General features: G+C 47.9%; 1 protein-coding gene and 1 long non-coding RNA gene across 4 annotated transcripts in view; one reads left to right on the top strand and one right to left on the bottom strand.

Moving 5' to 3' along the window:
* Window positions 1-27,291, top strand: part of LOC308471543 (laminin subunit beta-1-like) — a 68,994-nt gene that overhangs the window by 38,529 nt on the left and 3,174 nt on the right. For all 3 annotated transcript variants that reach the window (XM_080995591.1, XM_080995589.1, XM_080995590.1), the window contains exons 18-34: window positions 5,406-5,526; window positions 5,805-5,997; window positions 8,018-8,161; window positions 9,763-9,994; window positions 10,829-10,992; window positions 12,590-12,814; window positions 14,264-14,478; window positions 14,591-14,687; window positions 16,484-16,862; window positions 19,816-20,000; window positions 20,327-20,568; window positions 21,549-21,752; window positions 22,590-22,734; window positions 23,466-23,673; window positions 24,394-24,535; window positions 25,148-25,324; window positions 26,681-26,828. In XM_080995591.1, the coding sequence (XP_080851717.1) occupies window positions 5,406-5,526; window positions 5,805-5,997; window positions 8,018-8,161; window positions 9,763-9,994; window positions 10,829-10,992; window positions 12,590-12,814; window positions 14,264-14,478; window positions 14,591-14,687; window positions 16,484-16,862; window positions 19,816-20,000; window positions 20,327-20,568; window positions 21,549-21,752; window positions 22,590-22,734; window positions 23,466-23,673; window positions 24,394-24,535; window positions 25,148-25,324; window positions 26,681-26,828 (3,221 nt within the window). The remainder of the gene's footprint in view (window positions 1-5,405; window positions 5,527-5,804; window positions 5,998-8,017; window positions 8,162-9,762; window positions 9,995-10,828; window positions 10,993-12,589; window positions 12,815-14,263; window positions 14,479-14,590; window positions 14,688-16,483; window positions 16,863-19,815; window positions 20,001-20,326; window positions 20,569-21,548; window positions 21,753-22,589; window positions 22,735-23,465; window positions 23,674-24,393; window positions 24,536-25,147; window positions 25,325-26,680; window positions 26,829-27,291) is intronic.
* Window positions 18,246-19,808, bottom strand: LOC308471730. The gene is made up of 2 exons (XR_013983129.1): window positions 19,165-19,808; window positions 18,246-19,128 (listed from the first exon to the last, which is right to left on the bottom strand). It is a non-coding gene; the product is annotated as an uncharacterized lncRNA (long non-coding RNA).

Below are 27,291 nucleotides of genomic sequence, written 5' to 3'. Positions count from 1 at the left end.
TATCTATATTATCTGTTAGCAGACTTATAAAGAGTTTTATCTGCAGGTGTTTGCTTTTCCTACAGGCCCGCAAACAGTGAAGATTTACTCTTCTGCACAGACACAAAACGGGACGCGGGTGGCACTGTGGGTTAAACCACAGAGCCTAGGACTTGCCGATCAGAAGGTCGGCGGTTCGAATCCCCGCGACGGGGTGAGCTCCCGTTGTTCGGTCCCTGCTCCTGCCAACCTAGCAGTTCGAAAGCACATCCAAGTGCAAGTAGATAAATAGGTATCACTCCGGCGGGAAGGTAAACGGCGTTTCCGTGCGCTGCTCTGGTTTGCCAGAAGCGGCTTAGTCATGCTGGCCACATGACCCGGAAGCTGTACGCCGGCTCCCTCGGCCAATAAAGCGAGATGAGCGCCGCAACCCCAGAGTCGGTCACGAAAGGACCTAATGGTCAGGGGTCCCTTTACAGACACAAATCACACACAAAAATTACAAAACACTTCCCAGCACCAGTGCAAGTAGACTTGTACTTTCTACGTTACAGCTGTAAGAAATAAATCATGCTTATTGTTTCAACATCCTGATTGTTGCAGGCAGCGCTTTGGCACAACTGACGGAGCACGTGGTTTTTCTGTTATCTGAGTATTTGCTGATGGATTGACTGAGTCTTTACCATAATTAACTGGAGAGCTTATGGGTTTGTGGTTAGGAAATAGTTGGTATTTTGGTTTGGCTATGGGCCCTCTACACGTACTGGTGGCTTTTGGTACTACAAGATGTAACAGAAACAGCACAATCAACTGTTCCCTTCTCTGATCTCATTCCAAGCTTCTTACGCTGGTGTTTCCTTTTTGGAGCCTGTTATTGTCTGTCTATTTGTATTACATCATTATAACTAATAACCAGTTTCATTCCCGTAAGTGTAACAACTAGTATTTGCAGGGATCTTACTAATCACCAGTTCCATTCCCGCAAGTACATAGCATGTTGTATTTGGGGGATCTGACCGTTTTATGTAGGATTTCCTATCCTCCGGCTTTTCAGTGTTTTTTGTTTCGTTTAATTTTTTTGTCATGTTATTATTTCTTTTAACTTTGCCGCTCTTTGTTTTGTATTATCTGTAGAGAAGTATACCCAGTTTTTCAAAGTGCTGTATTTTTTGCTCTATAAGACTCACTTTTTCCCTCCTAAAAAGTAAGGGGAAATGTGTGTACATCTTATGGAGCGAATGCAGACTGCGCGGCTATCCCAGAAGCCAGAACAGCAAGAGGGATTGCTGCTTTCACTGCGCAGCGATCCCTCTTGCTGTTCTGGCTTCTGAGATTCAGAATATTTTTTTTTCTTGTTTTCCTCCTCAAAAACTAGGTGCGTCTTGTGGTCTGGTGCGTCTTATAGAGCAAAAAATATGGTACATCCTTCTCTTGTCTCAGGCATTTGTGGAATGGGTTTTCAGGTGTGATGGGCTTGTGAGGGTATGGATTATGTGAGGTCATTGCACTGCAAAAAAACAACCACCCTACCCTATTGTTGTGTACTATATTCAAGTATATCTAAGTGTCCCAGTGAAGAGGGGACATTTTCCATAAAAAATAGCATTAGTTCTCAGCTGCTCAGTTGGAACACAAAAAGTCCCATGGAACCTAGAGACTAACTAGTCGATTGACACTAGCAATTGTGTATCAGATTTATAATGAACAGACAATTGTATATTACAATTATTTGGGGGTAGACGGGAGATACTTTATGTATGCTCCGGAAATCATATTCTTTGTGTGATTAGCCCAGGAAGGGAGGGGCAAAATGCACAGCTTGAAAATTTTAAATGGCTGACACAATCTTTGAGTTTGAACAAACAACCTGTTAACTGCACGTTCGTTCTGATTTGTTTGTGAGGAAGGTGATGCTGTGTCAGGCAAATATTATCCCACACTTTCCAGAGCATTTTCCCTGTTACTTTTAATATCACAAAAGTCTGGGGTTGTTTTTGAAGGGGAGAGGGGAAGCTAGTTTGTTGCACAAGAGCTCCAAATTAACTTTAATTGTGAAACCTGAATTTGCCAGTATGTGATTGAATCCTACCTCAAAATAGCCACAGCCTGGAAGCACCTTTTTTTTTTTTTTTGTGAGGGGGGAGAGCAGATGGTTGCCCTCCATGATTCTTCGGTTACAGGTAAGATGGAAACCTTCCCTTTGGGCTGTAGTCCATCTCTGGGTAAAAACTAGTTTTATGGAACCTGTTAAGTTGTGGGTGAACATATCAGACGACACAGCGATTCTTCAAACAGCTCTTGTTTACTCACAGGCCAGAACAGAATTGAACTGAAGGGTTCAGCCAGCCTGCTTATATAGAGCTCCACTACAACGCAACAGTAACCACTTTCTGTAACTATCCAATCACTGAACATCACTTTCGATCCCTTATTTGCATATGTGGACCTGAGTGAAAACTATCTACAGTATCCCCCTGCTGGCCCAGGGTGAAAACTTCAGTACATAACAGAACCTATTCCACCTTCCCCTGATCCACACTTCTTCCATAGCTCTTAGTGGGGTGCAGAAGGTATTTGTGCTGCCGTTCTCAACACATCCCTTACGTGTAGCGATTAGAGGGCTAGACAAGGGTTAGGGTGACCCAGTCTCAAATCTCCACTCAGGCCACAATCTCACTGAGTGGCCTACCTTGTAGGGAGGCTGTGATCATAACATGGAGGGCAGGACCAATGTACACGGCTCTGAGCTCTCTAGAGGAAGGCTGGGATAAGACGTTAACAAATAGGCGAACGAATTATGGCGAGAGACGAACTTCTTATCTGACAGGCCTGTGCAATTTCAGAACCTCAGAATCTGTTTCTTTCTGGGGCCGCCACATTTGTATTCTAGCAGCCCTATTGGGGGAGTGAGGGGGAAGCAAGAAAACAAAAAACCCTCAGCCCCCAGATCTGAAAGGCTACTCCTCATCCACCCCTTTTCAAGATCCCCTTTCATCTTCTTTGAAATTTGTTCTCCCTCTTTGCTAATGGTTCGGAACATTTCCTGGGTTTTAAAAAGAAAAGGAAGGAAGGAAGGAAATGGGGCATACAAGTGTTTCCCCTGAAGCAGTTTGATGGTTTGAATCGTTGCCACCCTCTTTTATCGCTGGCAGGCAGGTTGGTGAAATGAAAGAAGCGGCTCTCATTGTTCCCTCAGAAAAAGATTATCTAAGGCAGCGGAACAAAGCAGACCCACTGCAGTCTGCAGGCAAAGCGTCCCCCCCCCCCTCCCGACAGCTATTAGAGGTTGGCTGGTTATTGTTATGCCCTGGCAGAGACAGTTATTCAGGTTCAGATAATAAGATGAGGTAAAATTTATAATTTAGACTCGTGGCAGAGGCAGAGAGCACACAAAAAACCCCAAAAGCCTTGCCAATATTTTTTAAAGAATGGCACAAAGCAGGACTCTATAAACAAAATATTGGGGGTGGCGGGGGTGGCAGAGAAATCCCGCATATTAGAGAATGGTATATGTGGGAAATGCCCACTTTGATTAAAATGACCAAGATACTATGGGTTAAATATGGGGAAAAGAAGATAAATTTGAATGAGGCTAGTGAAAGTTTAAGGAACTTCAGAGCAGTAAGCAGGGGGAAAGTAATTATAACCCTTTTACAATATCATGGCTAAGTAGGGTTTCATTCAAAAGGGCCTCCTCATCGGTAATGATAACTATCAGAGGCTCGAATGAGCATCATTGCATGTTTTGTTGCTTTATTTAATTATTATTCAATTATTATTATTATTATTGGGCTTGCCATAACTGTTAAGAAAGGCGTTTTCTTGGAAAAGAATTTGTTGTTAGGTTATTATTTTGTATTGTTGTTGTTGCGGGAGGCAGGCTTTTTTCGGAGGGCAGAACCTCAGATTCGAATTGATTTTTATTGATTTGGGGGGGTACAGCTACCCCTCGCCCCCTCTTGGCTATGCCCATGAGTTGTACTTTAATATTTTTTTTAAGAATTGCACCAACAGTTGTCTCAGTAAGCAACCCACTCTGTAACTAACTTCTAACTTCTAATATTATATGTAGAGGACTTTTAACTAATATACATAGTGAGGCTATAAATAACAGCCACCAGCCCCTCTCTTCATCTTGTGTTTTGCTTCTCTTTCATCTGCCTGCTCCGACTCTCCTCTCTCCTTCCTTGATCTGCCAACTGCCTCTCTAGTCCCCTCTAATGGCCTGGGAATGCTGCTGTCAGTCTCTTCTGAAGGGTAAGGCAGCCTGCACCAATCTAGTGCCTTCCAGATGTTTTGGACTACAACTCCCATCATCCTCAGGCAGTATCCTTGTCATGGCTGGGGGAGATGAGATTCTGTTATGCATGCAAGGCCAAGTGCGAGGCCCTAAAAGGCCTCAGCCCAGTACAGTGGTACCTCAGGTTACATACGCTTCGGGTTACATACGCTTCAGGTTACAGACTCCGCTAACCCAGAAATAGTGCTTCAGGTTAAGAACTTTGCTTCAGGATGAGAACAGAAATCATGCTCCGGCAGCGCGGTGGCAGCAGGAGGCCCCATTAGCTAAAGTGGTGCTTCAGGTTAAGAACAGTTTCAGGTTAAGAACAGACCTCTGAAACGAATTAAGTACTTAACCTGAGGTACCACTGTATACCTGAAGTTCTGTGGTGGTGGTGGTGGGGGAAGTGTGATGCAAATGTACTGTGTCTTGGCCCGTATACCAGAAGGAGAATCTCCAGCCCCATCATTTAGCTCGGACACTGAGGTCCAGCTCTGAGGGCCTTCTGGCAGTTCCCCCACTGTGAGAAGCCAAGTTACAAGGAACCAGGCAGAGGGCCTTCTTGGTAGTGGTGCCCGTCCTGTGGAACGCCCTCCCATCAGATGTCAAGGAAATAAACAACTATCTGACTTTTAGAAGACATCTGAAGGCAGCCCTGTTTAGGGAGCCCTGTTTAGGTATCTGATGAAGTGTGCATGCACACGAAAGCTCATACCAAGAACTAACTTAGTTGGTTTTTAAGGTGCTACTGGAAGGAATTTTTTTATTCTGTTTAGGGAAGTTTTTAATGACTGATGTTTTAATGTATTTTTAATCTCTGTTGGAAGCCACCCAGAGTGGCTGGGGAGACCCAGCCAGATGGGTGAGGTACAAATAATAAATGATGATGATGTGGATGTGGGTCTCACATGTGATCCAGGCACAATTTGCATGGCAGAGGCTGGTGGATGCGCCAGGTCCGCAGCATCAAACTTTGAAAGTGAGCCACATTTTTCTCCTCAAGGCAGCTGAGAACGATCCCACCAACCCTCTCCAAGTCCGCAAACACCTGCATTTTATGAGCTGGGTTCCTCAACCCTCTTGGGCCTAGTCTTACCCCTTGTGTGTTCTCCGCCTTTCCCCGTCTCTCACCTTTGTCTTCCAGGTATGTGCTCCTGCCACGGCCCTTCTGTTTCGAGCCCAGGAACCATTATGAGATCACCGTGCGATTCCAGCGGGCAGGGGTGGCACAGCGCCACCCTGCAGCCTTCATCCTCGTTGACTCGGTGAGAAAGAACCAGGTTTTAAATCTTCACACACGCACACTCAAAAAACAGTGATGTGCCAATGTCCAGCACCACTCAAGCAAAAGAGATTCTGCAGAAGTTGCCAGAGTCTTTCTGGGAATGCGTCTCAGCACCTTCTGCGGTAGATTTCTGGACCTGCTACACACGTTCCCAGTTAGCAAGTCCCCTCCTGTGTGCTACGTAAACAGCTGAGCCAACTTCAGTCCTTGTCCCAACCAGGCCAGACTTTTCCTGACGTGTCTCCCTCCTTGCTACAGCTGGTCCTTCTGCCCCGTGTGACGGAGCTGCCCGGGCTCCATGGTAGCAGTCCTGCAGCGGTGGAGCGCCGGGAAGCATTGGAGCGCTATACCTGCCTAGAGGTTTTCCGCATGGCCACCATGCCCGACCTGGCCGAGACCTGTGCCAGCCTGCTGTGCAGCATCTCTGCCCTGATGCATGATGGGGCTATGCGTGAGTGATACTTTCTTACGCCTGAGAAAGAAAGCCACTTTGCATACTTTTCTCTAGTCTCTACCATTTTTTTTGTGTGTGTGTGTGTGGTTGCCATTTCCACCAACGCACAAAGTCCTGGAATGATGCCAGGTCTCGGGTAATGGTGGGGGAATGCAAAATGGCGGACAGGTTGTTCATGTTGTTGTTGTTGCTGCTGCTGCTGCTACTTAAAGGTAAAGGTAAAGGGACCCCTGACCATTAGATCCAGTCGCAGACGACTCTGGGGTTGCGGCGCTCTTCTCGCTTTATTGGCCGAGGGAGCCGGCGTACAGCTTCTGCGTCATGTGGCTAGCATGACTAAGCCGCTTCTGGCGAACCAGAGCAGCGCACGGAAACACCTTTTACCTTCCCGCCGGAGTGGTACCTATTTATCTACTTGCACTTTGATGTGCTTTCGAACTGCTAGGTGGGCAGGAGCAGGGACCGAGCAATGGGAGCTCACCCCGTTGCGGGGATTCGAACCACTGACCTTCTGATCGGCAAGCCCTAGGTTCTGTGGTTTAGACCACAGTGCAGCGCTCTTAAAGCAACTTAAGGAAAAAGGAAGCAGCTGTGCTGCTGCTAATGGTGAGCCCCACCTGCAATAAATTGTTGAATAATTTATCCTCCCTTTGGGAAAATAATAATAATGATGAAATAGTCCCATTTCTCTGCCCACAGATTTTGAGAGGCTGCTACTGCATAGCTGCAAGGGATGCGGGTGGCGCTTTGGGTTAAACCACAGAGCCTAGGGCTGCTCTGGTTCGGCCAATAAAGCGAGATGAGCGCCGCAACCCCAGAGTCGGCCACGACTGGACCTAATGGTCAGGGGTCCCTTTACCTTTACCTTACTGCATAGCTGCAGCCTTCTTGAACTAGGTGGTTCAGTTTGCTGCCAGGGCCTAGGACGATGGTTTGTAGAAGGGCTCAATGGCTGAGCGTCTGCTTTACACGCAGAAGATCCCAGATTCTCCAGCATTTGCCAGCCAGTGTAGACAGCACTGAGCTAGATGAACCAATGGTCTGACTCACTGCAAGGCAGCTGTGGAAATTAAAGGCCCAAATGTTGGTGAGGTGCTGCCTAGAATCAGTAAACCCAGCGTTGGTATGGCAGAGGAGAGTTCCTCCGGTTTAACTCACCTTTATGTAAAAAGACTGGGGAAACATGAGAAGAGGAATCTACAATTCAGAGGTAAACAACTTCCCCCCCTCCCAAAAAAAAATTCTGCAGTGGGAATTGTGCAGCGCATCTGTTTTACAAGCTTTTAGCACCGTTGTGAAATATTTCCAGGTATCTCTGACTACAATGGGGCATAGAAACATGCTAATTTTAAAGATAACAAAAACCGAGGTTCTCAGGATTTGGGCGGCATCTGTCTGTCTGATGGATGTTCTAGACTAACCTGCACGATTTCGCCACCTGCGGCCTCACCCTATGAACTTGTATGTTGCATTTTACCACATTACTACAAGCAGGAATACAGTGGTGCCTCGCAAGACAAAAAGAATCCGTTCTGTGATTCTCTTCGTCTAGCGGTTTTTTCGTCTTGCGAAGCAAGCCCATTGACAGATTAGCGGATTAGCGCTATTAGCGGCTTTTAGCGGCTTATCTGCTGATCGGATCAGCTGATAAGCGGCTTAGCGGCTTAGAAAAGGGGGGGGAGAGAAAAAAACCCCGCAGGAACTCGCAAGACATTGTCGTCTTGCGAAGCAAGCCCATAGGAAATTCGTTTTGCGAAGCACCTCCAAAACGGAAAACCCTTTCGTCTAGCGGGTTTTCCGTCTTGCGAGGCATTCGTCTTGCGGGGCACCACTGTATTCCTCTCTCGCTCACGTGCATCCGCTCTAGAGTGATGTGCTTGTGTTCAGTGTGTTGGAGCGCATCTCCACTTGTCCCTCTTCCCAGTCTCCTTGGCATTGGGGTGGGGAGGTGAGGGCCTCTCGTCTTTCCCCCCGCCTCGCTTACTTCCCTAACTGTTGTGGTTTCTTCCGCCTTCAGCCTGCCAGTGTGACCCCCAGGGCTCCACCAGCAGTGTTTGCCACAAACTGGGAGGGCAATGCCAGTGTAAGCCCAACGTGATGGGTCGGCGCTGTGACCAGTGTGTCCCGGGCACCTACGGATTCGGACCCTACGGCTGCAGCCGTGAGTAATCAAGGCAGGGACTGCATGTACTGCCTCCCTCATGGTCATCCTTGTCTTTTCCTCAACTGTTAAGCCTAGTTTTCACTGAGAGTGGAAGGGAAAAATTTGTGGCTGGGCTATATTACCAAAGCTGTCAACTTTCAGATTTGAAAATAAGGGATCAGCAGCCTCGAAAATAAGGGATCAGCAGCCTCACCTGTCCCGGGGACAATCTACGGGATATCTAACAATCCGGGATAGCAGTGGGAAGCAGCCGTAAATGGCGCTGGAATAAGGGAATTTCCCGCCAAAAAAGGGAAGGTTGACAGCTATGTATATTACTGATCCTCAGAGTAGCAAATGGGATCCTGACACAGGGGGGAAGAAGATCCCGCTCTGACTAGGTGCCACCCAGAGACAGCACCCCTGAGCTAGATTCCCTTGAGGAACCAGCTCCCTTTACAAAAGCAGTCTCAGCTCCCCAGTGACCAAGTGCTAAGCTCCAGAACAGATTCTCTGTGGCTTGAGAGGCCCCATCCAGTCATAGAGGCCTCAGTTGAGCAACAGAACTGGACTGGAGCAGATTGTCTTCTTTGGGATTATCATTATATATTTAGGTATTATTCAAGCTCCTACAACTCCAGGCAGTGGTTAAACCTGACTAACTTAAGCCACATCCAAACCATACATGTACTACCGCCACTTTTAAGCAGGCACAGCTTCCCCCAAAGAATTGTGGGAAATGTAGTTTTGTTAAGGCTGCTGAGAGTTGTGAGGAGACCCTCCCTATTTCCCTCACAGAGGGAATTGTCCTTGATCTTTGAACCACTCTGGGAATTGGAGCTCCATGAGGGGAATGGAGGTGGGGGTCTCCTCACAACTCTCAGCACCCATAACAAACTACAGCTCCCATGATTCTTTAATGGAAGGCAGGAATGTTTATCAAGGTGCTTCAAAAGCATGGTGTGAATTTGAGTCACTTTCTGACCTTAATGTATAGTCCCTTCAAAAAAGGAGAACCTCTTCAGATTGGGATGAGGAGATGGGATTAAGTAACCATCTTCATATTTATTATTATTATTATTATTATTACTATTGTCCCAACTTTTCTCCAAGGAGCTCAGGGCGGCCTGCATGGTTCTCTTTTCCTAACAGCCACCCTGTGAGGTAGATATTTCTGAAGGGGCAGCCTTGTCTTATTAGTCTCTTGCAGCAGAAACAATCAAAGGCCTTCTCCAGTACCTAGAAATTGTTAATCTTTAAGTTGCCACAATACTCTAGTGTTTTTCCCCCTGGGTCTGTGTGAAGATTTGAACCCAGGGCTTCTGGGTCCTAGGTCAATATGACCACAGCTAGACCCACTTAACGTTGCTGCCACCCACCCCTATTATCCTTTCAGCCTGGGTGGTTACTACTAGAGGTTAAGGAGCTGTGTTTTGGGAGAGCTTCCTGTCTTGTGGATTTGGCAATAGCTGCCACGTTGAACTCTCTGAAAATACCCTGTGCCAGGAAATTGGGCGCAATCTCCACATTAGGGACTTTCCAGAGAACTGTGCCATAATTTCTAATGCTTAATGCGCCCTCACCTGTCACGCTGAAAGCATTGGCCCTTGTCCCCACAGCCTGTGCCTGTTCCCCCGAAGGCTCAGTCTCCAGGATCTGCGAACCAGTAAGCGGGCAGTGCCGGTGCCAACATGGTGCCATCGGACGCCAGTGCGACCAGTGCCCACCAGGCCAGTGGGGCTTCCCGACTTGCCGGCCTTGCCACTGCAACGGGCACTCGGAGGAGTGCGACTTGCACACGGGGGCCTGCCTCCGGTGCCGCGATTACACGGCTGGCCGCCATTGTGAGAGGTACGCATGTGGGATTCGTGGGAAAATGTGACGGGATCCCAACTGCAATAAAATGTTGCAGTGTGGAGGGCTGAGTTCGTTATGGCTGGGGGGCTCTGGACTGGAAAATGGGATGGAGGGGGTGTCCCTTTCCTTCGGAAGATTGGTGCTGGTATTTGACAAGAGACACTAAATATTCCCCTTATTAAAGTGTTCCATTGCAGCAGGTTGGAAAAAAGACAACAGTCTTTTTTTGTCAGAGTCAAACAGCCCCTCTTCCCACATTTTTCCATCTCAAACATGGATGTTCTGCCCAGACACACACACACACACACACAAACACACACACACACACACAGAGAGAGAGAGAGAGAGAGAGAGAAAGAAAGAGGCAGAGGGGACATACCTTTTTTTCTGAATCACGCAGCGCAGCTTGGCCCCCTGATACCAGCCTTCAAGGAAAAGATTAGAGCAGGCACTGTTAGCTTGTTTTAGGAGGAAACAGGGAGATTCCACTGGAAGATTACTGGAGGAGAGAGACACTGCGAGAAGCATTGGAAAGAGGCTAAACTGTGGGATGGAGCGACAGATTATACTAATAAGGCTTATACTGGGGCAAAACCAGCTGTGATGAAGAGTGGCCAGGAAGAACGGGTGATAATTTGACATAAGAGGTGCATATTTTTAGGACCCACCCTACTTTTGTGGTTGTAAGTAGTTTTGAATTGTTTTTAATATTGTGTTTTTAATTGCTGGGCATTAGGATGAAGGGCATTTAATAAATTACTACTAACAACCACCGCCGCCTAAGGTTGCTCTTACTGCCTCTGTTCTCCTTTTTTTACCCCATCACAGGTGCTTGGATGGTTACTATGGAGACCCCGTCTTGGGCTCAGGGCAACAGTGCCGTCCCTGCCCTTGCCCTGGGTATCCAGGGTCTCGGCACTATCACGGCATCTCCTGCCATACCGACAGGGAAACCGATCAGATTGTTTGCCTTTGTGCTCCTGGCTATACAGGTAAGGCGTATCGAAAGGGCAAGGGATGCGGTTATATAAGTTGCCATTTTGAGGACACAGCCTCTGCAAGACTGTCCTCTAGCACACCTCCACCACCCTTTCAGATTGCCGCTGTGCTCCATGAAGGTCCGTGACTCAATTGCACAGCATCTTCTTTGCATGCAGAAGGTCCCGGGTTCGACCCCTGACATTTCCACGTAGGGCTGTGAAACACCCCTGCCTGAAACTCTGCAGAACTTCTGCCAGTCAGAGTAAACAGTACTGAGCTAGACAGACTAATGCGCTGACTCAGTCTTATTATCCTGCTATTAATGACCTGTTCAACCAATGACTTACAGAACACCCACCACCCAGGGGTCATAATCTGCTGGATCAGCAGTTCTCAGCCTGTGGGTCCCCAGATGTTGTTGGACTGCAACTCCCATCATCTGTGAGCTCTGGCCTTGCTAGCTAGGGGTGATGGGTGTTGTAGTCCAACAACATCTGGGGACCCATAGGTTGAGAAAGGCTGTGCTAGATGATGGGCATTCCACATGTTAGGCTGGTGGCACAACCAGCAAATTTCCTGAGTCCCTGATAGGCTTTCATATTTGTGACTAGTTGACTGCATTCAGCTTGGTGGGTTGTAAGTTGTGCAGGCTGGATCGATCTCCCCTTCTCTTGATTCTCTGCACATGTAAAGACATGCACCACTGAGCCCCTGAACCTAACTAGCAGTACAGTATTCCTTCTTGCCTTGAATTCTAGCATCTCCATGGCCCTGCCCTTCCCAGACCCACCTCTACCCTTGACCAGAAACACAACAGAATTGGTTGATTGTGAAGAGGTACACAAAAGGAGGTGAAGGAGCTCCCAATTTTTCTGACCTGGCAACAACCTTTCTAGTTGTCATGATAAAAGTCAGTGAAAACAGTTCAACAGAGTTCCACTTCCCATTGGGCCATAGTGAGAAAAGAGGGGAAACGGCCACCACTAAGTAATTGTGTGTTCTGTAGGAATGGATTTAGGCAGTAGGAGAGGATATATTGTTTAGTTACTGCCCTTCCTTGCTCATGTGAGTGAAATCAGCAGAGTGCCATCATTTGCTGAAACAAGGTTGATTTAACCTTCTAGAAACAATAATCCAGAATGCTTTAAGGAATACTGTCGCCCCTTTTCTTCCCCTTAAAAACAACAACCACACATGGTTTTGTGAAGAAATAAAAGTATTGTTTACTTACATAATCCAGCTCTTGAAGCAGCAGGTACAGAAGCAAAATGAAGGCAGGTTTATAACTACGATCTAAGTCACAAAAGTACAAAATGCAAGTTCAGAAATGGTGTCTGAGCTGCAGAGCTCAGACACATACGTTTGGTCAGCTTGGAAGCGTGGCGAGGAAAGAACGGGCTGCCCAGGCAGGAAGGAAATATCTAGGGCTACAGCTTCCTGCCAAGGTAAACAAAGGAAGTGATCTCACCGAGTTCTCTCTCGCAAAAGCCCTGCGAGCCACAACCCCTTCGTGTGCCCATCTAGAAAAGCATGTATTGTTGGTTTGACTGCAGTGATGGTCTGCATGTCCTGCTCCCACCCCTCAATAACGCCCCATGTCTCTGGCAGGACCACGGTGTGACCACTGCTCGCCCGGCTATTTTGGAGCCCCTGAGCAGGAAGGTGGAGCCTGCCGCCCCTGCCAGTGCAACAACAACATTGACCCCAGCGACCCCGAAGCCTGTGATCCACATAGCGGCCAATGCCTTCGCTGCCTTTACCATACTGGCGGGCCCCACTGTTCTGAGTGCCAGCCTGGCTACTACGGCAATGCCTTCCAGCGTAGCTGCCGACGTGAGTAGGGTGGCCGGGCCTGGATTGTGAGGATGACTGGGAGGAACTTGTGATTTGAGAATGAGAAGTGGTGTTTGGCAGGCTTTGTTGTGGCTGGAGGAGCCCATGCAGGCTAGAGGAAGGAGGGTATGGCAGGCTTGAGTAGATCTGTAGTCCATGGAACAGAGAGAGCCAGTGTGGTGTAGTGGTTAAGAGCGGTAGTCTCGTAATCTGGGGAACCGGGTTCGCTTCCCCGCTCCTCCACATGCAGCTGCTGGGTGACCTTGGGCCAGTCACACTTCTTTGAAGTCTCTCAGCCCCACTCACCTCACAGAGTGTTTGTTGTGGGGGAGGAAGGGAAAGGAGAATGTTAGCCGCTTTGAGACTCCTTAAAGGGAGTGAAAGGCAGGATATCAAATCCAAACTCTTCTTCTTCTTCTTCTTCATTAGGTAGAGTGAGGTGGTCACTTTAGGTGGTAGTGAAGAAAGCAGCAGTAAGATGCTGGAGAACAGAGAACAAATAAGAGTTTGCTAGTGAAGATGAGCAGGGTTGATGGAAATTGAAAATGTTATTCTTTGAAGGAGAACTACCTGGAAATGATTTACAGGTGGTATTTAACACTGAGTAGGCTTGCTAAAATGTATAAGACTGAATCTGATAAGTGCTGGAGATGCAAAGAGGTTGAGGGAACGTTCTTTCACATGTGGTGGGCTTGTAAAAGGGTAAAACAGTACTGGGAAATATTCCATTATGAATTGAAAAAATGTTTAAAAGTACTTTCCCCTAAAAAACCAGAGTCCTTTTTGTTGGGGATAATTCAGACTGAAATTTCCAAGGTTATTTATGTATGCTACTACAGAGGGACACGGGTGGCGCTGTGGGTTAAACCACAGAGCCTAGGACTTGCCAATCAGTAGCTCGGCGGTTCGAATCCCTGCGGCAGGGTGAGCTCCCGTTTCTCGGTCCCTGCGCCTGCCAACCTAGCAGTTCTAAAGCACGTCAAAGTGCAAGTAGATAAATAGGTACTGCTCCGGCAGGAAGGTAACCGGTGTTTCCATGCGCTGCTCTGGTTAGCCAGAAGCGGCTTAGTCATGCTAGCCACATGACACGGAAAAACTGTCTGTGGACAAACGCTGGCTCCCTTAGCCAGTAAAGCAAGATGAGCGCCACAACCCCAGAGTCGTCCGCAACTGGACCTAATGGTCAGGGGTCCCTTTACCTTATGTATGCTACTACTGTGGCCTGTGTTTTGTTAGCCCAAAAATGGAAAACGAGTGAGGTCCTAACTAAAGAAGAATGGCAAATTAAGCTGACAGAATACGCGCAGCTTGCAGACTTAACGTGTAGAATAAGAGAACAATAAGAATATACGTTTAGAGAAGACGGGGAAACATTGATTGAATGTATGGGGGGAAATTGTGTACATTTGAAAACGCTGGCAGCATTCAGATAAATTCTCTTTTCCCAAGGCTGTACCTGCAACGAAGAGGGCACGCTGCCCTCGCACTGCTCCAAAGGCATCTGCCACTGCGATCGAACTACAGGCAATTGCCCCTGCCGCCCCAACGTGGTAGATAAGAACTGTGACAGGTGCGCCCCCAACTTCTGGGGCTTCGGCAGTGACGTGGGGTGTCAGCCGTGCAACTGTGACCCTGCCCATTCGTTACGGTCAGACTGCAACATGGTAAAGTGGCCGAGCGCTCGAGAGCGTTAGCCTAAGAGGGGGAGGAACCTGGGCGGCTTGTGCACCAGCGTTCCAGCCCTACTACCACCGCCTCACCTTTCTCTTCCTTCAGTTCACAGGGCAATGCCACTGCCAGCCGGGCTTTGGGGGCCGTGTTTGTTCCCACTGTCAAGAGGATCACTGGGGAGACCCGGAACGGGAATGTCTAGGTGAGTTCAAGTGCACAGTGCAAGCGAGAATCTTCCGCTCCAAACATTGTGCGTGGGCGCTGCATTGTGAGGTCAGGTGATTGACAGATGGCTAACACCACCCACCTGTCAAATTTGGCCCATGAGGGTTAGGATGAGTTTCCCCACCTCCTGGCATTCCAAGCTCAGGTTCTCTGACAATGCCTTACTTGAGCACCCTGTGCTTCTCTGCTAATGGTGGTTGCCCCAATATTGTTGGCCCTAAAGAAATGCCTCCCCTGGTCTATTGACTGGTAGGCAACTGTGCAAGCTGATCCTTCTTTGCAAGTGAGTTATCGGATAACCGCTGCTTTTGCCAAGTCTTCCCACAAAAACACATGTGGGCTGTGTATCTTTAGCATATTGAACTATTATGATTGTGATTATTATGACGCGGTTGGCGCTGTGGGTTAAACCACAGAGCCTAGGACTTGCTGATCAGAAGGTCGGTGGTTCGAATCCCTGCGACGGGGTGAGCTTCCGTTGCTCGGTCCCTGCTCCTGCTCACCTAGCAGTTCGAAAGCACGTCAAAGTGCAAGTAGATAAATAGGTACCGCTTCGGCGGGAAGGTAAACGGCGTTTCCGTGGGCTGCTCTGGTTTGCCAGAAGCGGCTTAGTCATGCTGGCCACCTGACCCGGAAGCTGTACACCAGCTCCCTCGGCCAATAAAGTGAGATGAGCGCCACAACCCCAAAGTCGGCCACGACTGGACCTAATGGTCAGGGGTCCGTTTACCTTTACCTTATGGGATAACCGCTGCTTTTGCCCGTCTTCCCACAAAAACACACGTGGGCTGTGTATCTTTAGCATATTGAACTATTACGATTGCTGTGTTGTTTTAGAGTGATGGTTCTATCGTGTGCATGTGTTTTAAACATCTTTATCGAAAGTTCAAAACGTACATAATTATATGTGCACTAAACATGGTGAGACATAAACAAAAGAGAGAGAAAGAAAAAGAGAAACAGAACCCGTGTAGAAGGGGAAATAAAGGGGGGGAGGGCAAAAACCCTCAAAACTGTATACTTTACAAGCTTGTTATTGTACTTCACCAGATCTTAACCTATTACAGTATTTGTAAGAATGGATTCCAAATATCATTGAATTTGTCCATGGCAAGTCTGCGTTTATATGCAAGTTGTTCATATGTTGCGAGTTTATAGAAGTCTTCAATCCAATTGTAGAATATAATAATAATAATAATAATAATAATAATAATAATAATATTTATACCCCGCCCTCCCCAGCCAGAGCTGGGCTCAGGGCGGCTAACACCAATAAAATCACCAATAAAATCACATTAGGGAGCCGCGTTGTTATTTTTATAGTTTATCAGTATCAGTCTTTTTGCTGTGGTAAGGGCACGGAGAGTCCACTCATACTGTGTTTCTGTAATGTTTTGTAAGGTGTGTTTTAATGGTGCGTGCTTATACAGTGGTACCTTGGGTTAAGTACTTAGTTCGTTCCGGAGGTCCGTTCTTAACCTGAAACTGTGCTTAACCTGAAGCACCACTTTAGCTAATGGGGCCTCCTGCTGCCGCCGGAGCCCGATTTCTGTTCTTATCCTGAAGCAAAGTTCTTAACCTGAAGCACTATTTCTGGGTTAGCGGAGTCTGTAACCTTAAGCATATGTAACCTGAAGCATATGTAACCCAAGGTACCACTGTATTTCAATGCGGTGCAACTGGCTTTTGCACTGGTTCGGAATGAAATGGTACGTAAACAAACTAAAGCCAAAGCTTGCTTGGGGAATGACCTCTCGTTTTTGCCCCCTGCAGCTTGTGAGTGTGACCCCACGGGGTCTGAGAGCCTGCAGTGTGACCGTCTCACGGGGCACTGCCCGTGCCGCGGTGGCTTCACGGGGCCGCGCTGCGACCAGTGCCGGCGGGGCTTCCAACAGAACTTCCCCTGTTGCTCCCCCTGCCACCCTTGCTTCGGCCAGTGGGACGCAGTTCTGGCACAGCTCTGGGAACAGCTGCGGCGGCTGCAGGGCACAGTGCAGGCCCTGAAGGAAGGGGGGCCCATCCCTGCGGCCAGCAGCAGCCGCATGCGCAAGCTGGAGGACAGGCTGGCTGACGTCGAGCGGCTCCTTGGGGACAGCAGCAGTCCAAGCACTCCCCTGTTGCGGCAGCTCAGTGCCCTTCTGGAAGATACCAGGTAAGGAGACGTGAGGTAGAATTGGAGGGAAGCAGAAAAGGGGGGAATGGTCTGTTGTTGTTGTTTTAATAATTTTTATTAAGTTTTCCATTTAGCAATCCAGTCATATCACATTAATTATTCCAATACATATCATAAAGTCCAAATATTTTGCCAAATTATAAATTTTTGTTGGGGGTTCCCATGCTTCGAGTTCAGTAAGGGTCCAGTCATCTCATATTTCTGCTGCTTTTAGTATTCACCAATCTCATCTTTCGATCTTCTTGTTGTTATCCTTTTTCTTCTTAATAGCCTCTGAGTTGTTTCCACAGGCGAGTTAAAGTAAACATTATTATGATTCTGTGTGAACTTTGTAAGGCTCTCCCTTTTTTAAAGCTGGTAAGTCTTTTGTTTGCAATAAATCTTCACACGCTGATCCAAAAGTCCTGCTTGGGCGGCAGACGCCATCTTTCTCAGTTCCGATGAAATAAAATCTAAGCGTCTGCTCATTAATTTTCCCAGACAAGTTGCACCATAAATCAGTCTTTCCAGGGAAGATTTGCCATCGAACTTAGAATACAAACATGATAACAGAGCAATGGCTCACCTCCCCCTCTGACTATTAATCTCGCAACATAGTCTGTCTCGTAATGGCGGATCCTGATTAAAAACTGCGTCACAAGAGAGCCTTTTATTTTCTTTCCAAATCTTTCACAAAACAAAAGCTTTAGTTGATATTTTTATTTCCACACAGTTTATTTTCCAATCTCACTTGCTATAAGTCGTATGACGGTTCTTCTAGGGGAGGGGTTGTTAGGTAATATCGTAGTAAAAGAAAGAAAACGCCCCCCCCCTTTCCGTTCCGTTTCAACATACCAGCATAGATGTTATTCTTTAATGTTGTCTTCTGTCCAGTCCATTCCATCACTCTTAACTTCTCAGTGGCAGGCTTAATTAGCAGCTAACATACCCTTTTCTTCGCTTGAAGCATGTACAATAATTCTTATTTCCAATTTTTCATCTTAAGAAATGCAACTAGAGTCGCTCTCAGAGACAGTGTCAGGGAGATCTGAGCTTGCTCGAGGGCTTTCCGTCCAGTGCCTTCACCCCCTCCTTCTTTCGAACTCGGGAGTGATTTATGGGCAACCGCGGACGAGGCGGCATCTTCCCTTCCACCGGGAAGAATTTGGGAGGCTGATTTACTCCCATCATCATCTCCTTAATTACCTCGTGTGAGCTGGAGAGATGGTATTGTCGGCCATCTTCCAAGGCGCCCCTAGCGGCCCCCTGTTGTTGCTTTTTTAATTGACTTAAGAAAATTATACAGACAGCAAAACAAAGAAGTCTGAGTTAACATTGCCTTCTATCAATAAGAAATAATAATAGCTATTACAATAATGAAAATACTAAAAAATACATCTACTTCCCCTTTTGAACTTCTATTCTGGTTACAATATATTACTATTCTATAAGAATCTATTATATCCTTTGCTGTCCCATATATTATTTTATTTCCCAAATTGAACCTAACCCTCCCCTCCTCCCCACTGCTTCCCTTCACCTGTGTGAGATCTTCCCAACATAATATTTTTTCTAGTTGCTTTCACAAATAAAATAACATGAAAACTTATAAATTATAATTACTTCTTTTGTCCTTACACACTTAACAAGTTGTTAAGTGTGAAATGGTCTTATTCGGTTTGTGCATGCCAGAAATTGAAGGATATGATAACCTTTGTGCTTCAACATTTTCCTCTGTGGGCACATCCAGACTGAAAAACCAATTAACAAGCATCCACTCCTGGACATCTTAATTTGGGGTGTGGGGATAAAGGAGCTAGAAGTTATAGAATCACGGAATCATGGAAATGTAGAGCTCGAAGGGACCCAAGTGTTGTCTAGTCCTACGGTGCAGGAATCTTAACTAAAGCATCCCTGACAGATGGCCCTCTGGCCTCTGTTTAAAAAAACTTCTCAGGAAGAAGAGTCTACCACCTCCCGAAGGAGTCCGTTCCTTTGCCAAACAGCTCTTACCGTCAGAAAGTTCTTCCTGGTGGTTAGTCGGAATCTCCTTTCTAGTAACTTGAAGCCATTGGTTCGGGTCCCAGCCTCCAGAGCAGAGCAAAACATGCTTGCTCCATCTTCCATGTGACAGCCCTTTAGATAGTTGAACATGGCTATCATATCTCCTCTCAGTCTCCTCTTTTCCAAGCTAAACATACCCAGCTCCTTCGACTGTTCCTCATACGGCATGGTTTCCAGACCCTTGACCGTCTTTGTCACCCTCCTCTGCGCACATTCCAGCTTAGAGAGTTATCAGCACATTCCCGCTTAGAGAGTTATCAGCGCTAAAGTTCCCAAAACCATTAGGCAAAAGGCGTGGTGGTGGAAGAGCTCTATAAACCAACAAAATTTGGTAATGCAGTCCTATCCACCTTGTATTCTCCCTTGCCACCCAGCTTTGGGGACATGCGGCACTTGAATCATTTTGCGTGCCTTATTTCTATCCTGATTTTCCCACTCCCGACAACCCTGCGAGGTAATAATAATAATAATAAATTTTATTTATATCCTGCCCTCCCCAGCCGAAGCCGGGCTCAGGGCGGCTAACAACAATAAAATAATACAACATTCTAAAATCATTTCATTATAAAATTAGTTCAACTCAAATTGATGGGAACCATTACGCTAAAGTTCTGTGAAGATTGCCAAAGGAGGAAGTCAGGATGTGCCCTTACCAAAGGCCTGGTGGAACAGCTCTGTCTTGCAGGCCCTGCAGAAAGTTGTCAAGTCCCGCAGGGCCCTAGTCTCTTGTGACAGAGCCTTCCACCAGATTGGAGCCACAGCCGGAAAAGCCCTGGCTCTAGCTGAGGCTAGCCTAACCTCTCTGTAGGTAGGCCTACGAGATAGCGCTTTGCCCAACAAGCGCCGCAGCTGAGTTGGACACACATGCTGTATTCCTTCCCACCACTAGAGCGGACACAGATGAGCTCTGGCAACAGCTGCAGGCTACAGACTCACACCTGGACGGCACCGAGAAGGAAGCTGGCGGGCAAAAGAGGCGTCTGAATGCGCTGAGCCAAGAGCTAGAGGAGCTCAACCGCACCATCAGCTACCTCAACAGCCAGCTGCAGAGGATGACAAATGCCAGCTTCAACAGTAAGAAATGTGGGGGGCGGTATCCGAGCAGAAGAAGGATCTAGGCACGGGTCACGGGGCCACCCCTGAAATGTACCTCTTTTGTGCCAGTGTGGTGTAGTGGTTAAGAGAACCGGGTTCGCTTCCCCGCTCCTCCACATGCAGCTGCTGGGTGACCCTGGGCCAGTCACACTTCTCTGAAGTCTCTCAGCCCCACTCACCTCACAGAGTGTTTGTTGTGGGGGAGGAAGGGAAAGGAGAATGTTAGCCGCTTTGAGACTCCTGAAGGGGAGTGAAAGGCGGGATATCAAATCCAAACTCTTCTTCTCTTCTTCTTCTGCCGGCAGAGTCTTTCCAAAGCATCCTGGGATTCTTCCAGGAGTCACAGCTGGCCCAGCAGCAAGCAAACAGCTCCGTCCACGGCTCTCAGAGCCCGGTGGGTCAGTCCAAGCTCACGCATCAGGCCACCGTTGAGCTCCTGAGACGCAAGGGAGATGCTTTCCGCAAGACGGCAGCTGCTCAGCGGAAGTCTTTGCGCGACCTCCAGAAAAAGGCCGGCAGCCTCAGTCTGAGCAGGATCAACCAGAAGGCGAGTTATTGTTCAGGGCGAGGGTGCGGGGCAAGAGAACGGAGGGGAGCAGAGAGGTGTTTGTTAGAGAGGAGAGCTGTGGCCTGGGTGATAGGGATGGAGTGGAAATTCTGGATCGAAGGGCTAATTTGCGCTTTCTGAAATACTATGCAAACTGGGTTGGATGGTGGTAGTAGGATGGGAGCCATTGTTTGGAATCCGTCCTCATAATTCTCCAGCCAAGTCATGTGTACAGAGATGCATGTGCTAGGATAAAGTGTGCATGTTGGGGGGGGGGGAGATACAAAACACATTATATTAGGGAGCGGCGCTTTGTAAAGATGTGCATACAGTAAGCCCACAACTTACACACATTTAACTAGTGTGCATTTCGCTTTACATCCATGTCAGGAAATCAAAATAAAATGGAAAGTGGGGCAGGGTTCGAGGAAAAATGATTTTGGCCATCCCGCCTGAGCTTGAACCCAATGTATTTTGACTTTATGCCATTTTGGCTTTAGGCACGATCCCTGAAACATAACACTTGCATAATGTTATGTTTTTAATGCTTGACGTTTTATTGCATTATTATTATTATTATTATTATTCTGTTGGGAGCCGCCCAGAGTAGCAGGGGAAACCCAGCCAGATGGGTGGGGCAATAATAATAAGAATAAGAATAAAAATAAACATAAAAATAAAAATAAAAATAAATTATAAGTTGCTCTGGGGCTTGCTGCATTGGGGGGAACAGAATACAAAATGCTGTATATAAGGGTAAATTTGCATTAAAATTTGCTGGTGAATCTTTATGGGGGATTGTTTGAAAAATATTTGCAGGCTAACATGGAAATGTGGAAATGGGGGGAGATGAGAACCTCACTTTCTCCTGCCCCCAGTTCTGGCCCTACTTTCTCCTGTTCCATTTTTCTATGCAAGGGATGGGGGCTTTCACCAGACTCCTGTTTCCCTGCACTGATCTTGGACTCCTGCTGCTCTAGATCTGCGGTGCTTCTGGAGAAGAGGGCTGTGAGCAGACCCCCTGCGGAGGGGCTTCCTGCCGGGACAGCTTAGGTCAGCGGCACTGCGGGGGCCCCGGCTGCACTGGAGCGCTGCCTGTGTCCATGAAGGCCCTCTCTACAGCTCAGAACATCTCTCACCAGCTGGAGAGCAGCTCAAGGCACCTGAGTACCATTGCTAGCAAGGTACAGTAGCAGCAGAAGTGTATGTAAACAGGTTAAGAAGAAATGCCATTCAACTTGAGGCAAAGACTTCACTGCAGATTTATTCAAGGGTTGGGCTCCTGTCAGCTTGGGACAGAGACCTTGTGCCTCTCTTAAGGATGGAAAGTTTCAGGAGGGTGAAAGAAAAAGCAAGGCCTTTTTTTTCCCCTTTCCCACCCTCCTGGGATCTTCTCCTGCTCAGCTACATAGTACTTTAAAGTGTTTGGGGCTGACTCCCAGCTGCACATCTGAGCTGTCTAGCAGAATGGTGAAGTTTCCGAAGGGTGGGAAAAGGCAAAGGTGTTTTGCTTTTCCCCCTTTCCCTCCCTGAAATCTGCCTGTATAATGCAGGTAGGGGGTTTTCTTTAACTTCATGGCACACAGGGGCGTCTTGCCCATAGAGGCAAGTGGTGCGGGGCGCCAGGGCGGCAAGTTTTGGAGGGTGCCAGGGAAAAGGCGGAGGCTGGACGCGGCGCCTCCTGGCATCAGCTTGCTGCCCTCGCCCGCCTCACTGAAACAGCGCCACGCCTGTTCCCCACCAGAGGAGTCGCCCTCCAGCCGCTGCCCGCCTCCTCCAGCCCCACAAAGCTGCTGGCAGCGTCATAAAAAGGTTGTTAACTCTCGGAAATGGGGGGGGGGGCGCCGGAGGGTTCTCTGCACCACAGCGCTGGATATACTTAAGGCGGCCCTGATGGCACACATCCTCTCCAAACCTCTTCCCTTCCCCCTTTTCCGCTCTACTCCATTCCCCACAGCTGACACAGCTATCATTGCCTGGCTGTTTGCTTCGGGATACTAAGCTTCAGTGTTCACTCTTAGGTGCAAGAAATTCAGGACTTGGCGCAGAATGCCAGGAGCCATGCTCGGGACACTCTGGACCGTGCACAGGGGGCCCGGAACCGTGTGGAGAAGTCGACGGCCAAGCTGCGGGAATTTATCCAGAGGATAAAGGACTTCCTAGCAGGTAGCACCAGTCCAATGTGACATGCAACACCAGTCCAATATGACATGCAAAGGGATGGATGCGGTGATGTTGTTAATCACCTGCCCTTTGCCCTAAGGTCCCAGGGCAGCTTACAATGATTAAAACACAATATTGAAAACATTTTTAAAACAAACGGGGTTGGCGGGGGGAATATACAAGTTATACAGTATAGGCAAGCATAGTTGCACTAAGTCGTGCTGTGAAATGTTGGCATTTGGACATCTAGATTTAGGGTCGTGTGTGTGTGCCAAGCCAGGGCTGCCTTTAGCATATGCGCCGCCGCCGGGGTGCAAAGATCCGCCCAGCATCCCCAAATTTAGTTTAGCCGCCCCCAAGGGGGGAAGCCAAAGTTGTTGACCCGTTTTTAGGGGGGTGCAAACTCAAGGTAGTTAAGCTTTTTTGGGGTGGAAACGCTCACCTGTAACAATGACGCAGCGGAAAAAAATGCTTGTTTCCTGACTCGTTGGGAGTATTTGATGCTACGAATAACAGAGTAATGGGGGGGCAGGGACTTCCGCTCCATTGCTTTTCACTGCCGCCGATCGAGAGGGACTGGTATACAGTAGGTATACATTTGGCACCCCCCAGAATCTGGCGCCCGGGTGCGCAGCACCCTTTGCACCCCAGGTAAAGACGGTCCTGTGCCAAGGCCTACATGGGTGGATGGGAAACAAGGATGGATAGTTCCAGGCCTGTTCTTGTCTCCATAGAGGAAGGTGCTGATCCTGAGAGCATTGAGCTTGTGGCTCAGCAGGTCCTCAACATCTCCCTACCCAGCAGCCCTGATCAGATCAGCAACCTGATTAAGGACATCCGGGATAGAATCAGTCAGCTGGACGGGGTGGACATTATCCTGAACGACACGGTGCACAGCCTGAACCGTACCAGGGAACTCTTGGCAAAAGCGGAACTAGCTAAGTGAGTCTCTATGTCAGTGGGGGAGACGGACCCACAGATTTTATTTTTGCTAATTGAGCTTTTTTATGTTAATCAAATTGCATATTTCACAATGTCATAATTTGTTCAAGTCCTGATATCGTAGCAATATGCACCAGCTTCTGGTCATTACTGGTAAAAACTGGCTGGGCAATGGGGCCAGTTTTTAGCAGTGTTATATAAACTGTATCCTGGAAAAGCTAAAACAAGCCCCAAGAATTCTGGCCAGCTCCTCTGCAGTGCATGTGAATGTGTTTTGGCATGACTTGTGAGCAATACCTAAAACAATAGGTGTTTGGGTTTGAATTTGTCAGTGGTGTCGTGTATTTATCTTTATGTTTTTAAAATATGTTACAACTTGCTCAGAAAACTTTGGGTAATGAGTGACTAATGAATCTAATAAATAAATAGTATTAATATTAATAGTAGCTTGGCTTGTTAGGGTGTGCCATTTTAGGAGGATGAAGCTTACTTTTTGCAAATTTATTCCGTGAGGGGGTCTTTAAAATACGGGGGAGGGGGGTTGGGTGTGAGGAATTCCAATCTGCTATTTTTTGTGATTGGACAACACTTAGCTTGGTAAGTCTACGTTTGACGAAGAAGCATATAAAATGCTTCTGTCCTTAAGCCACAAAAACTCGTGTTGCAGTAAGATTGCTAGTCTTTTCAGTGCTCCAACTCTCTGTTATGCTTTATGCCCAGAGGGCGAGCGGAGGGTGTGCAAGAAACCATCACAGAAACACGTGCGGCACTCAATGGAACAAAGGTCAAACTGGAGGCAGCAGAGCAAGCTATGAACAAAACCAAGGAAGCCATCCAGGCTGTGACTGGCCGCGTCAGACAGGTGAGATGAATTGAACCACCTGGTGGCCAGAAAAGCTTCTTTAAACCTTTCCTCTACTCTTTCAGTGGCCAGTTCCAGAGCAGCAGCAGCAGCACACTGCTCATCCACGTTAAACCACGGTTTATTTCAACCAATGCAAAGCCACACTGTGGCCACCATGGCAGAGACATGCCAGGCCAGTCAAAGAGCAGACACAAGGCCAAAACAAAAGTCCGTTTGCAACAACTTCCTTGCTGTATTAAAACTGATGGTGCAAATGTGCCCTGCAATTGTCCCTTCCTTCATGATGCTATGAAGTGATGGGCTGGGAACCAGGTGTGGGGCTGCCTTGCTCTCAGGTCTCCCCAAGGCAGCAGGGAACTGGTAATGATGCAGGCACAGCAGCAGAGCCAATCCGAGGCTCCAAACTCTGTGCCAAGCCCCACCCCCCTGTCTTGCTCCTCCCCCTGTAACCAGCTGCAACACACGGGTGCTGGGAAAACAGGAGAGCAATGCAGTCCCACCCGCTGCCACTGATGATTCTTGAAGTGAAAAGTTCTGCCCAGGTAGGCTTTCCTCTTTTTCTCAGCAGTCAGCGTTTTGACTGCGCCTTGCGGTTTTTCTTTCTTTCAGGCCGGACGCAAGCTCGAGAAACTGGTCGACGCAGAGTCGAAACTGGAGAGCCGCCTCAAAGGTCTGGCGCAGAACGTGAGCGCATTGCAAAACAAGTCGCAGAACAATCAGAAACTCGCCCAGGAGGCCAAGGGAAAAGCGGAGCGTGCCACCACTGCTGCGGGGAGGCTGGAAAACGTGAGCGTCCCTCTTCCCTCTGATCACCACTGCCGTCAACGGCTACTGTGTCAACTTGCCCACATGTCTCTTGCCAACACTCTAGATGCCAACACTCTCCATGGCTCAGATTGGCATTTTTCCTGCCTGCCATCAGCATTAATTCCTTCCGCCTTCTTCCATGACAACTCTTCCCTCATAACCACTTTTTTTAAAGCAATCCCCCCCCCCCCAAAAATTAGAATCCCAAATTCAATTTAATAATAATAAAGTTATTTATTATGCTACCCATCTGCCTGGGTTGCCACAGCCACTCTGGGCAGCTTCCAACAATTTATAAAACCGCAGTACAACATCAAATATTAAAAACTTCCCTATACAGTCATACCTCGGATTGCGAACGCTGTGGGTTGCGCGTTTTCGGGTTACGGACCGCGCCAAACCTGAAATTACCGGAACAGGTTACTTCCGGGTTTCGGCACTCGCGCATGCACAGAACCACTATATCATGCTATGCACAGAAGCACCGAATCGCATCAGGTGCGTGCGCAGACGAGGTGCTGGGGTTGCGAACACTGTGGGTTGCGAACGTGCTTCCCGCACGGATCACATTCGCAACCCAAGGTATGACTGTACAGGGCTGCCTTCAGATGTCTTCTAAAAGTCAGATAGTTGTTTATTTCCTTAATGGGTGGACACAAATACTGAGAAGGCCCTCTGCCTGGTTCCCTGTTAACCTCACTTCTAACAATCAGGGAACCGCCAGAAGGGCCTCGGAGCTGGACCTCAGTTTCCAGGCTGAATGATGGGGGGTATATAGGGCCAAAGCCATTTAAGGCTTTAAAGGTCAGCACCAACATTTTGAATAGTGCTCCCTGAAACAGGGAGCCAATATAGATCTCAATAGAGATCTTTTATGACTGGTGTTATATGGTCCTGGCAGCTGCTCCCAGTCACCAGTTTGGCAGCCGCATTCTGGATTAGTTGTCATTTCTGAGTCACCTTCAAAGGTAGCCCCATGTAGAATGCATCACAGTACTCCAAGCAGGAGATAACCAAAGCAAACAATGTTAAACCAAACACTGGCCTTCAACAGGTGGGTTGTGTCATGGCCTGATCTAAGGTGAGTCTTCAACTGCAGCTGTACTACTGTACAAATATATGGTAGTAAAAAAAATATTAAGGAATGGATCCGCAAATGCAATGCTTTAAACTGAAAGTGGGTCCTGGGCTGGCGTAGCTTACTGAACCAAACTGAAGTGAATCTAATGTGAACCAGAGGCATCCAGCCAAGTAATTGGCTAGAGAGTTAGCACCTCATTAGCGTCCCTCCAAGCCTTTGCTGTAGTGGTGAGCTTCAATCTCTTGTGTCCCCAGGAGGTGGAAAAAGTGATGAAGAGATACCAGAAGTTGCAGGAAGAAGTGGACAAGCAGCCTCAAGATGCAATGCTCAGGCTGAAAAACCTTAGGGAGGAAGCCCAGAATCTCTTGGACAAGGCCACGGGCAGCAAGAGAAAGCTGGAAGGTAGGAACACCACAGGTGTGGTTGGGCAGGATCCCACCCTAAAAAAAATTAAAAATTGGTGTTGGAAATGTTTACTCTAAAGGCTCCCCCCCTTTATTGACACCGCTGTATGAACACAGCCTGTGTCCTATTTTGGTATGCAAAATAAGGGAGAGGAGAAGCAGAGCTCCAGTCGAGCCGCAGGCATTCTGAGCTGGGAAAGGGATGGTGTGATGCTTCAGCAGGTGGCATGTGTGTTTTTGGGGAGGTGGGGCCTGTATAGCAGGGTGTCTGGAGGTTTTCAGGAAGTTACAACTGAGTGCATTGGGCACAGGTTTGGCATCAAAGGAAGACGAGACAGGCAACTCCCCATTTAGGCAGGGGTTACGTTCTGAGGCACTGCGCCTTCAAATGAAATCACGTGTATTTGAAACACCATTGGAAAAGCCTGCAAGCACCCTCTGGAAAACCAGCAGACACCAAA

Source organism: Podarcis pityusensis, assembly GCF_964106645.2.
Source record: "Podarcis pityusensis genome assembly, chromosome: 2".
In the NCBI taxonomy this organism is placed as follows: Eukaryota; Metazoa; Chordata; class Lepidosauria; order Squamata; family Lacertidae; genus Podarcis; species Podarcis pityusensis.
The sequence above is the reverse complement of the archived record's forward strand: the minus strand, read 5'-3'. Positions and strand labels throughout refer to the sequence as shown.